The sequence below is a fragment of the Nematolebias whitei genome, chromosome 13 (genome assembly GCF_014905685.2).
Source record: "Nematolebias whitei isolate Nwh7 chromosome 13, NemWhi1, whole genome shotgun sequence".
NCBI lineage: Eukaryota > Metazoa > Chordata > Actinopteri > Cyprinodontiformes > Rivulidae > Nematolebias > Nematolebias whitei.
Window position 1 is genome coordinate 22,327,273 of NC_056510.1, and position 12,786 is coordinate 22,340,058.

Consider the following 12,786-nt stretch of genomic DNA (forward strand, 5'->3'; position numbering starts at 1 on the left):
GGTGGAACTAAATTGTGTACTCAAGGTTCCAGTTACACCCAAAAATAGCAAAAATTTAAAGTATAAAACAAGAAACAATATACAAGGATCCAAGATATATGCTAAATAATAATAATGTAATGTAATATGGTGTATTAAACAGCAGCCTGAACACGGAGAAGCTGGTTTACTCCAAAGCACCAGTACTTTCCTTAAGAATGATTTAAAAGCTTTATCCCTTTCAATTAATAAATGAAGAAAAGAAATACTCAAATAAAAAAGACAACTGATGCCTTTATATGAAGACAAAGTAATGTTTGGCAGACTTTTATAGTGTTTACACAGCCTGAAAGTTAATGGTCTGAATAGAAGAGCTCAAATATAGTGCACAGTGGCATGGTTACATGTCAGCAACAAAACATTTGTTCTACTTTGGTTTTATTGGAACAGGTGATATAAGAGCAAAGGTGGTTTACAGTTTAAACAAAAGAATGGTGGTAAACTGTTGACCCATTAATACAAGTCATATACCATTTAAGAAATGTTGTTTCTGCTTGGTCTGGCCTGACAGAAGAAACAGGTAGGGCACAGTTGAGGTTTCCACAGGTTCAGAATGATTTCTTGGTGTGGTTGTGTGTCTTTCCCTTGTGTCCTTGTGTGTGCACTGTTTGGCTCAGTGCTGTAAAGTTCTGAAAACAGACAGTTTGTGTTCCGGTAAGATAATGACAATCAATAAGAGAATATCCTGATGCATGCTCAATAATCCAGGTAGAAAAATCCAAAAAAGTTCAATCTGGTCCTCTGGACATTCAAAAAAAATAAAACATAGCAAAAAATATAGAAATGTTTCGTCTCTCATCCGAGAGACTTCCTCAGTCTGAGGAGCTGCATTCACCTCAGTCTCTTAAATAGCACCGTCTCAGAGTGGATCAACCAGTTTGCTGCTGACAACCAAAACCAGCTGATCACATGCTCAAGATGCACATGCTCATCAGGCCAGGACTCTGCGGTCTACACTCATCTCCAGGCCAGCGGTCACTCTTTCAAGGATGAAGATGTTCACATCCTGGACAGAGAGGAACGATGGTTTGAGAGAGGAGTAAAGGAGGCCATCTTTGTGAAAAGAAATCGTCCATCATTAAACAGGGGTGGAGGCCTCCGGGTTCAACTGTCCCCCTCTTACAATGCTGTGATTGCTAGTATCACTCAGCCCTCTGTGAATAGTAAACAGCCATCAGTGTGCTAATGATCCATTGTTAGGCTGATGGTCCTTCTTGAGCATGTGGGCAGCTGGGTTTGGTTGTCAGCAGCAAACTGGTTGATCCACTCTGAGAAGGTGCTATTTAAGAGACTGAGCTGAATACAGCACCTCAGACTGAAGAAGTCTCTTGGATGAGAGACGAAACGTTTCTATATTCTTTTGCTTTTTTTTTTTTGTTTTGTTTTTTTGAATGTCCAGAGGACCAGATTGAACTTTTTTGGACGTTAAGAGAACAAAAAAAATTATCCATCTTCAGTGTTCAAGGTTCAAGGTTCTTTATTGTCATTCGCATCACATGTGGTACATGAGAAGGAAGAAACTGTGTACTCAAGGTCCCAGTTACACCCCAAAATAGCAAATATAAACATAAGGATCTAAGCTATAAACTAAACAATAATAAGTACGGTAATATAACGATGTATTAAACATCAGCCTGAACATGAGTCTGTTGTGAGCAGGTGAGTATGAATACATCAGCTTAAAGGCAAGAAATCATCAGCATGGATCATCAAAAAGTGTAAGGTGTCTCTTCAAACTGGATGATGACCTCACTGCTATGGAAAGTAATTAGTCATGTAGGTGGTCTTTGCAGGGTCTTGGCAAGGTCTTCCGACACATACTAACCATACAACTGGTTCCCAATTACGCATAATACAGTGTGTTAAGCCCAGTATGGTTTTCAGAAGGTACAAAATTAAGGGTGGCTCATTAACATGGCTGGAGGGTATTGAGGTTCTGGGAGGAGGGTGGGGGAGCATGGAAAATGTGATGGCAGTGATGCAAGTGTAGAAGTGTCATGATTTCCTTTACCCCAAAGAGGGTTGTTTTTAATTTGATTGATGATTTATTGATAATTTGAAATGTATCAGAAAACCAGTTCTCAAAATTAGTTTGGAACATTTAGCAACCTGTTAGCAGTCTTCTGGTTACTCCAGGATGTTCAACCATGGAGGCTGTCATCCAAACACTCAAACTGGTGACACAAACTTAAACAAGAACAATTATCGCTATTGTTTTACCACTTTAAATGATACATTAGCTTCGGGTTAAGTTTAAATTCTGTTTTTCTTTGAGGAGTACCGCAGTATCAAAGCTGCACCATCCTCTGCCTGCTCAACAACAGAACAGTAACATGTTTCAAATACAGCTTTATTTCTTTGGTTTGCAACTTACAGACGACGTTCCAGATGACCGTGTAGTCTCTGCAGTGGGTGACAGCTGTGGATTCAGTGTAGCAGTCCTTCCACAGGTTGGACCAGTACCAAGCCACCTTGATGATATAAGAACCACCTTCACCTCCTACTTGACTGATTCTCCAGTTGTCCATTGCCATGGTGCACAACACAAACAGCCACCCCAACGATGAGATCAAGAAACCAAATATTTGGATCAAACGCTTCCTCATTGCTAAATTGAAGAAATGTGTTAAAGGAGCATTTGAAAAACAGTCGGAACATACACTTGGATGTTTAGCTGTACACGTCAGAAAGGAGGGTGGAGAGGATGACTGTGTGTCGGTGCTTCTGGTGTTGATAGGGGCTCTGGAAGACGGGTAAGATGTTTTCAGTAAACTTTAGGGAATATGCCTCATGTTTTGGGATGCTTTATCACCTCAAGCTACACTTTTCAGTTGATACTTTTCCATTTGATGAAATACATGACCATATGTGTTTACATTTTAGTCACCAGAAAATACAGTTTTAATGTATTGGAAGGTTATTACCAACCAATAGTGTTATGGTGATGATGTCTAAGATTATTTGAAAATAAAAGCCAAAGCACTGCCATCTGAAGACCCAATAAAAAAAATCAGAAAAACACACAGTATCTGTGAAATCATGTAGAAATCAAAACCGCACAATTGGCTAAAACATTTTTCCCTTTGAGTTACAAAAGGTTTATGTTTATACTACATAAAACAAGATTTAATGTCTCAAAACACCAAAGTTAATGTGAAATAATCCAGTTAAAAATCCAACAATGTTCAGTCAGTTCATCTGGATGGCTTCTTTTTCTTGCTGAGATGTTTCGTCCTTCATCCAAAGGACTTCTTCAATCTGAGGATATACCAACAAAATGAGTCCCACAAACAGCACACTCACATAGTGGGGGAAAAAAAATAATTAAAAAAACAGTTTGCTGGTGATAAGATGGCCTCCGTGGCTCGCCCTCTCCCCCATCAAGTCCTCTGAAGCAGCCATGCCAAAGTGGTTCAAAACACCAAAGTTCATGCTCAGTTTGTTGGTGGCTCCTCAGATTGAAGAAGTCCTTTGGATGAAGGACAAAATGTCTCAGGAAAAAAAAAAAAAGAAACAAAAAGAAATTGTCCAGATGACCTCACTGATAAAAATGTACATGTATTACACAATAATACACATACACAATTTGAAGTACTGCCATTGTACAAAAACCACAAACATGTACAACCAATACAATTATTTATGTTTTTATTTTTTCCATATAAAATACACTTTTTTTGCTATTTACAAAACAGTGATAAAGTTGCAAATGTTTGATTAAAGTGGTAAACTAACTGACCATGTTTTAGATTTTGCCGTTTTATAATCAAAACTTCCAGTTGCAGTCAAAATGTTTACATACACCCATCATGGTCTTGATTGACATAAATTCAGGCTGTTATCAACATATTTGAACTTTTTTTTCAATATAGGAATTATAATACAACATAAAACTTGAATGAATAAAAAAATAAAAAAATAAATGGGTGTGCATGTTTGGATTTATTGTGGATTCCCCCCACAATAATAAATATATACAATACATATGTTCACCAATTTTTTTTTTCAGTAAGGTGAGTAGAAAGGTTGTAAAATGAGACTCAGCTATGACAGGAAGTATATTTGGAAGAGTCATGGTGTGGTTTTATAATGGTCAAATTTATATATTTATTTTTAATTAAAACCCACGCCCACTTTAACCAATCATTACTAGATTAAATGAATTAAACAACAGATATTTAAAATTGGGATAACTTTGGGTGTTTCAACAGAAGAATGACTTCAAACACACATTAAAACCAGTCTGGATAAAACAGACTAACATGAAGATTTTGAACTCTCATTCCACAGCCCTAATCCAATTAAAAAAATTGGGGACTATGTTTAAAACATACATGGGCAATATATGGCAATAAGTGGCCCTTGAGCAATCTCCATATAACCCCCCAACATCCTTAACTGAAAAGAAAAAAAAATATCTGATGAAAATCTGCATTTACTGTAATCAATGAAAGCTAAAACAATAAAATTGGAAACTTCTTAAACAAATACATGTTGAACCTTTTAAATTAAAACTGCCAAAACTTTTTTTTGCTTTGTAAATTTTTTTTTGTTAGTTTGTTTTTGTTTCCGGAACTAGACTTAAATTTAAAGAATCCATAAAGGAAATGTATAACAGGTTTTTACTTATTTTAAGCTAATAAAGCTGTTGCCATGAGCCAGTTTACAGATATTTGGTCCTATATTCCGAAGGGTATTAGGGAGACATACTTTTATCAAGCATGATAACTATGCTATGCAGCACGGTGGCGCAACTGGTAGAGCTGCTGCCTCTCAGCGAGCAGGTCCTTGGTTCAAAACCCCGGTCCAGGGGCCTTTCTGGGTGGAGTTTGCATGTTCTCTCCGTGCATGCGTGGGTTTTCTCCGGGTGCTCCGGTTTCCTCCCACAGACCAAAAACATGCATGTTAGGCTGATTGGTAACTCTAAATTGTCCCTAGGTGTGAGTGAGAGAGTGAATGGTTGTTTGTCTCGTTTGTCTCTATGTGGCCCTGTGATGGACTTGTGACTCGTCCAGGGTGTACCCCGCCCCTCGCACAGTGAGTACTGGACATGGGCACCAGCGACCCCCGTGACCCAAAATGGAATAAGCGGGTAAAGATAATGGATGGATGGATGGATGGATAACTGTGCTATAACAAGAAAAGGCATCTAAATATCTTCCAGATTATCTGTCTTAAAGAAAATTTATTTTCCAAATTACTATGCGGCTCTTCTATTGCTTAAAATAACTCCATTTGACTCTCTGGAAATAAAATGTTGCCCACCATTGGTTTAATAGGTGGAACCATGTCAGGAAACCAACCAAAATAACTAATTCTACCATTTCTGCCAAGAGGAGAGGTCAAATATCCAGCCAGAATTATACCAGGAGTAGGACAAAGACTCTCAAGGTACAACTTACGAAAGAACATTTGAGGTATTGAGCCTGTTTGTATAATGTTATCCAGTGTGGATTTGAATAAAATAAAATAAATTATTGAAATGTATGCTGTATTATCATTCCACCCTAGAAAAAGCCCTGTTCAAATAAATCATGTAATTCCCAAAGTTGAGGTAACAACCATGTCCATGGTGAGTTTTTGTAAACATTTGACCACATCTTGCAGAGTAGAACAGACTGAGGAACAAAATATCCTGAGTTCATTGATTGAACTGTATCTGAAAACATTTACTTCATCCTCCTTGAAGAAACATGAATGAATTTTAAACTTAACTCCTGGCGAGCTATGATACAAATCAGTTACAGTGACTTCTGTTGACGAACAAACTTAATGTAAAACCTTTAACACCCCCTGAAGAATCACACCCCTCACACATACGCATTCCTATCGAAGTGCTGAATCTTGGCGGGGCTGCTGTTTTCTGCAGGCGGCCTCTCGTTTACAGATTTCGTTTGCCCTCTGGTGTAGGAGGAGATGTGTGAATGTGAGACACGCCCCTTGTACACATAGTTTATCTGACTCTGCCTGTAGGAAGACAGAACATGACAGTTAGTCGCCCTACACTCTACTTACTAATCAATAATTTGTTGCTTGTATAAACCTTTTGGAAAAGGAACTTGTTATTGAGAAGCAGAAGATACTTCCTCCAAGGATGCAGAGGATGGAACCTGCCCAGCCAATGAAGAGCGCAGCCCCAAGCTCATACCTAAGGCAAATAAAAACAAGTCAAAACTATAAGTGCAAGCATCAAAGTTCACGCTCAGTAATCCAGGTTAAAAATCCAACAAAGTTCAGTCAGGTCATTTGGACGATTTATTTTGTTGTTGAGACGTTTTGTCCTTCATTCAAAGGACTTCATTAAACCAAGGAGCCACAAGCAACACACTCACATAGCGGGCCAACCAGTTTGCTGATGACAAGATGGTTTGAGGGGCCCGCCTTCTCCTCTGTCGACCCCTTCTGAGACAGCCATAGCCAAAGTGGTTCAAAACATCAAAGTTCATGCTCAATAATCCAGGTAAAAAAATCCAACAAAGTTCATTCAGGTCATCTGTATGGTTTCTTCCTTTGTTGAGACGTTTCATGGCAGCATGGAACTGGTAGAGCTGCTGCCTCTCAGCGAGCAGGTTACCTTGGTTCAAATCCTGGTCCGGGGGCCTTTCTGGGTGGAGTTTGTATGTTCTCTCCGTGCATGCGTGGGTTTCTCCAGGTACTCCGGTTTTCTCCCACAGACCTAAAACATGCATGTTAGGCTGACTGGTAACTCTAAACTGCCCCTAAGTGTGAGTGAAAGTGAATGGTTGTTTGTATCTATGTGTCCCTGTGATGGACTTACGAGCTGTCCAGGGTGTACCCCGCCTCTCGCACACTGATGACTGGTCATGGGCACCAGTGAACCCCATGACCCAAAAAGGAAGAAGCGGTGAAAAATAATGGATGGATGGATGGACATTTCATTTTTCATCCAAGGGACTTCATCAGTTCGAGGAGCCCCAACAAGCTCAGTCCCACAAGCAGCACACTCTGCTACTTCACACTGATGAAGTCCTTCGGATGAATGATGAAATGTCTCAACAAAAAAAGAAACCATCCAGATGACCTGACTAAACTTTGTTGGATGAGTGCAAGCAGTTATTAAATGTGTCCAAGCCCCTGCTACACATGGCATATGGACTGTACTTACTGTATATAACTCAACTATATGTATATATATAGCTATACTCAAATCAATTCACACTACAATCTATGCCCTCATTTACCCATTCATACAGCACTCTACTAGATCGGTACAATTCATCCATCCATTATTTTTTACCCGCTTCTTCCATTGTGGGTCACGGGGGTCGTCGGTGCCCATGTCCAGCAATCACTGTACGAGGGGCAGGGTACACCCTGGACAGGTCCCCAGTCCATCACAGGGACAAATAGAGACAAACAACCATTCACTCTCTCACTCACACCTAGGGATAATTTAGAGTTACCAATCAGCCTAACATGTACTGAATGTTTTTGGTCTGTGGGAGGAAACTGGAGTACCTGAAGAAAACCCACGCATGCACGGAGAGAACATGCAAACTCCACCCAGAAACATGGGACACACATCAGAGGCACTGAGGGTTCAGTGTCTTGCCCAGGGACACTTCAGCTTGTGACTGCTGGTGGAATCGAACCCCCAGCTCTTGCATTGGAGGATGACTGCTCTAACCACTCATCCACAGCAGCCCAAACATCCCTCACACAACACTCCTGACAACTTGCAAACCCAGCAAACAAGCAGACTTGTGGACTATCCAAGTAACAGCCCCAAATAATACATTAGTAGCTGATTCTCTGTCAGGGAGGCGTACTCCTAAAATTTTTGTGTACCCTCAAGCTCCTAAAACCTCAATAAATGACCACTCCTGATAGACATTTTTAAATGCAAGTTTGGTGAATTTTTACTCCCATCTGGTGGGCTGTCTTTGCTATAGAAACTTTTAGGTTTACATCTTTAAAAAGTGATAAAATTCTAAGCTTATAGAACTCAGTGTTGTTAAGGGAAACTTTGTGAAATCAGTCCAATTCAATAAAACTGAATTAATAATAATCAAAAAAACTACAAACATCAAAACCACTAAACCTGCAGTTTACTGGACATAAGCGATTCAAATGATCCAAACAAGATGAAGAGGTTTGCAGTGAATGTTCGCCCAAGATGTCTGCCAAATTTTGTATTAGCTGACACATGTGGGTCAGACATACTAACATTTGTGAGCATTTTCTTTTTCATAAGTAATGGACTTTCAAAAGGACCATACTCAAAGAATGTGTCTTTTAAATCTTAGATTTGTAGGACAAATATATGTGACTTTTGAATGGTCAAATTTATTAACATTATCAATCAAAAGCCACGCCCACTTTTACTAACCCTTACTTGGCTTCCCTTGCAGCTTCTTTCAAAATAAGATTTTAAAATTAGAACCAAATCTGCAGAAATGTTTTAGCAAAATCAACTACTCACTTTTACTGCTGACATTCGTGAAATTTGGTTCTGGTAGGTTGTTTTCTAGAAAATATGATGTCAAATAGGTTTGCACTTCTAAGAGAAGTCAACAAAAATAGGTTTAGTGTATTTTGGGATTTCTCTAAAATCCAAAACTTTTTAATTCGCTTTTAATATGCTATCTAATTTAAGACCAATCTGGAAAGGGTTTGGTAGTTAGAAGCCAAAATCAAATGTATAGTGGCACCAAGCTGCAGTATGAGTTTTAACAGAGAAGAACAAATGGATCAAATACAACAAGGCTCCCTGCTGGAGGAGAGAAATGTGGCTCAAACTGTTCAACAAACATTCAAAAATAAATGATGACGCTTACTTCTGAGCCACAAACATCGGGTCAAAAAACTCAGAGGTTATCCGATGAGCATAAAGAGAACAAGCAGAAAGTGAGCAGAGACCTGAAACAAACAAGGCAGAAAAAAATTAACTTATTGTCATCACGAAAATCATTGATACGCAAACAGATCGCTTAGACTCACCACTTAGAATGAAATCTATGCCAGCAAAGCAAGCGATCTTGGCTTTATTTTTATCACTTCCTCCAATTTTAGTGCATTTCATCCCCACGAGGGCAAATAAAGAACCAAAAAACCCCAAACAGACAGCTGCAATCATCAACCCTCTGCAGGCCTGGAGGTAACCTGGAAAACAAAAGCAGACTAGTTTTCAGTCCAAAGATTTGTCTGTCTTTGTTTTAGAGTTGTTGTTTTTTTTCTTCTCTGTAGCCTGAAAGGTCAATAAGTAACTGACCTATTGAGCATTTTAAACAAAAGCCAGTGATTTAATTTGTCTCATGTAGCTTAAATAGCTTTCAGGCACTTTATGGGTTTTGTGGTGACTTTAGCTGGTATGAAACCTGTTGCTCAAGCAAACGTTACCTCATAAGTGAACCCCTGAAAACAGTCATGCACAGTCCAAAACTGCCCAAGGTTCTCAGTAAATCTCCTTTATAGTTTTCAAGCTCCAGAAACAAAGGCTAAACATTGACATATTTGCAGGTAAATGAGTCCTTCCACTGATGCTTGCATTACAGTTTGATTGAACTAGTACTTAGAGTTGATTTCTTTTTACAAAACTGAAACCAAAAATGAGCAAGGTGAAAATAAAGTTAGTCGACAACCGATCATCAGAAAAGAGCAAAAGGAGGCTGACCATCCATCGCCAGCATGGAGGGAAAGTCTTTGCAGTTGGAGACTCCTGTTGAATCAGTGACGCATGTCTTCCACAGATTGGACCAATAGGTAGCTGTGGTGATTACTGTTCCGTCGAGGGACGAGACCTTCCAGTAGTCCGTCGGCAGGGTGGAAGACACCAGCACCCACCCTGATGTGGTTAAAACAAAGGCCATGATCTCTTGAAGCATGCTGCTCATGCTGTATGAGCTCGTTCGATGGATGGGCTGTGATTGATCGTTAATGTGTTGTGGACAGTTATATTCTGCAGGGAGGAGTTTGGCCCCAAACATCAACAAGCAACCAGTCGTCCATTAAAACTTTTTCCAGCCCCCGCCACAGTGTGCACATCACAGTGTGCACGTCACAGTGTGCACGTCACAGTGTGCACGTCACAGTGTGCACGTCACTGTGACTCTGAGTTGGACAAAACTCCATAAAAAGCAGCTATTTTTTGTTCACAATTTAACTGAGGTAAAAATAAATCAAGGTTATTGATCAGTTAATAATAAACTTTTTTTTTTTTTTTTTTTTTAGAAATGTAACCTTCTTTGTCACCTTGCAGTGGGACGTGAATAAAGCTCAACAGAAACGATTCAGCTTCCTCTTGGATTTAAAAATCAGGATTTAGATGAAATATTAACAGGTTTGTTACCCTGATAACATACCAGTGTAATTCAGTCCCAAAGCATGAAACTAAAGATGAACAGACATGTCACAGACAAAAGTGAACAAAACATAATTAAAAAAAAGGATGATTTTACACATGGCTTAATTTGAGCTGGATCCTGCTGGAACAGGATCTGGGAACTCTTATTTTGACAGCGTGCATTCTGGTAACTGCTTGGATGCGGTAACTCTCAGACTTACTAATAATAACATTATGAACATTATGACTGCCTTGAATGAATAAAACCTATATTGGATATGTAAACTGAAAATAATTACATAAACACTCATTTTAAACACAACAGCCACTTACGACTTCCTAATATCGCATACGAGCTGCCCCTTCAAGGAAGCATTTCTGCTTCTACTGCAAATCAGTTTGACAGTTTAAGTGGGTCATTAATACATTTTTTGATTATTAATTAAAAATACAAGAAGAGAAATGTTTGATGTGTATTATTCACATTGCATATCAAAACAACGACGCTAATTTGTCAAAATAAAAGTGATGAAAATGTTGAAAAGACAGTGCAATTTACTTTCATTAAATAAAAAATATTATAAAAAATTGCCCTTAGTTGGACAACTGAGAATTGAAACACCTTAAAGCCAAGAGAGTCAAAATTGGAGGAGGAGCGAGTGAGTGGTGGGGGGAGTGCCGAGTTAACCAGGCAATCGTACGTCGGCTCAGAACAGTCAAGTGTGTGTGTGTGTGTGGGTGGGGGGTGGGGGGGTAGGATGCTTGACAGAAGAGGTGTGTTCACAAATCTAGGTAAACGTAGATGTTTAACAACCTGTTAAAATACATCAAAATGCAAAATGCAGGAAATTGCATCTACTTTATTCAAAATTTTCTGGGGGAGGACCTCCAGACCCTACACACACACACACACACATGCACGCATGCTATTTGCATTCCAGCATTGATCAGTTTATAAACAAAGCCCTAATTTTACACCAGAAAAGAAAAGTATCTGTTTTTAGAACGTGACACAGAACCCTGTTGTTGCTGCTCACTGTAGATTAATCTGCTGCCATCAGGTGGAGCTGCAAATTCATCCATCCATCCATTATCTTTACCCGCTTATTTCTTTTCGTGTTGCGGAGGTCTCTGATGCCCATGTCCAGCCATCACGGTGCAAGAGGCGGGGTACCAATCAGCCTAACATACATGTTTTTGGTCTGTGGGAGGAAACTGGAGTACCTGGAGAAAACCCACACATGCACGAAGAAAACATGCAAACTCCACCCAAAAAGGTCCATGGACTGGGTCAACGTAACCTGCTCGCTGAGAGGCAGCAGCTCTACCAACTGTGCCACCGTGCTACAATCTCCACACTGTAATCCATTACTTAGCTGTTTACAGGCACATTGTAATGACTTTGATTTTATTTGCATTTTTTTTACCTTTAAACAAGTTGTAAAATAAGAATAAGTGTTACCTCTTTTTGATTAGACACCCAGAATGCATCCACTGTAAGAGCTTCATCTATTTAACCATTTTCAAAAAGGTGACCCCAAATTGTACCAAATATTACCCTTTTCTATTGCGAATGTCCAACTTTGGACAAAGTTTAATAACATTTGAATAGTTGCTCAGTTTTACCCTTGCTTACATGACGAGACTTACAAAAACGGTCAAACAGCAGTGATCAGAGGGAGCTGCCTCTGCTCTCACTACAAAGAAGGAAAAACTGTTGTCGAACGTTTGTTTCTCATAAAATAATTATCTTTTCAGTGTTTTACTGTCTCATTCAAGAGATCTAAAACTGTCAAAAAGAAGCAAACAAGAAAAAATAAAATATGTTTGACAATCTCAGTGAGGACACACTAAAACTCTAGGTTTTTCCAAGATATGTCTTGTGGCTGGTAATTAATTGGACAAAATGGGAATGGAAAAAGAGTTATGGAAAATCTTTCTACTTTTTTTTTTTAAATTCAATTTCTTTTCAAGAAAACTGTGGAGATCCAGCAAAGAACTGAAATGAACCTGCAGAACAGTTTAGTGACATTAGTGTCATGATTTTAGTCATTTTTTAGTACAAAAACCACAAAACAGAACAGAAGTAAAGAATTAAAGCTGTTTTGTTCCGTGGAGCATCTGTTGTTAGTTTCAATAACTGCAGGATTACTTCATATGCTGTGTGACATCTTCATGGAGAATAAAACATATTGTCTGAACAGTTTTTTGTCTCAATTTCATTAGAAATGTTAGTCAAAATACAGAATAAGTCTAAAAGATATGGAGGATTTATCAATCGGAGTAACTTTAAAGTTCTAAAAAAAATTACAATGATAAATTATAAATCAAAGCAAACAAATACATTTTCATAGTTTGACTTTAATTTATAAAGACACTTTATTACTTGGATTTATTTAAATTTTTTTTTTTGTTATAGCAACACTTTTTGAGTCACCAAAAAA

The 12,786-nt window shown here is 38.7% G+C and overlaps 2 protein-coding genes across 2 annotated transcripts in view; both read right to left on the reverse strand.

The window, feature by feature from the left end:
* Positions 1 to 2,645, reverse strand: part of LOC119418874 (claudin-10) — a 9,622-nt gene extending 6,977 nt beyond the window's left edge. Inside the window, exon 1 of the mRNA XM_037686167.1 lies at positions 2,414 to 2,645. Within this exon, the coding sequence (XP_037542095.1) occupies positions 2,414 to 2,645 (232 nt within the window). The remainder of the gene's footprint in view (positions 1 to 2,413) is intronic.
* A 3,204-nt stretch (positions 2,646 to 5,849) lies between these two features.
* On the reverse strand, positions 5,850 to 9,893 carry LOC119419163 (claudin-10-like). Its single transcript, XM_037686473.1, has 5 exons — positions 9,674 to 9,893; positions 9,001 to 9,162; positions 8,838 to 8,919; positions 6,083 to 6,187; positions 5,850 to 6,006 (listed from the first exon to the last, which is right to left on the reverse strand). Exons 1-5 carry the CDS (start codon positions 9,891 to 9,893, stop codon positions 5,850 to 5,852), a joined length of 726 nt encoding a protein of 241 aa, XP_037542401.1.
* Positions 9,894 to 12,786: the final 2,893 nt, after the last annotated feature.

What these genes read in the sequence shown, in the direction of transcription:
- LOC119419163 (XM_037686473.1), bottom strand. Translation starts at nt 9,893, where the DNA reads ATGAGCAGCATGCTTCAAGAGATCATGGCCTTTGTTTTAACCACATCA. An exon ending in CTCCATGCTGGCGATGGATG is followed by an intron (nt 9,163 to 9,673) that starts GTCAGCCTCCTT and finishes TTTGTTTTCCAG; the next exon opens with GTTACCTCCAGGCCTGCAGA. An exon ending in CATAGATTTCATTCTAAGTG is followed by an intron (nt 8,920 to 9,000) that starts GTGAGTCTAAGC and finishes TGTTTGTTTCAG; the next exon opens with GTCTCTGCTCACTTTCTGCT.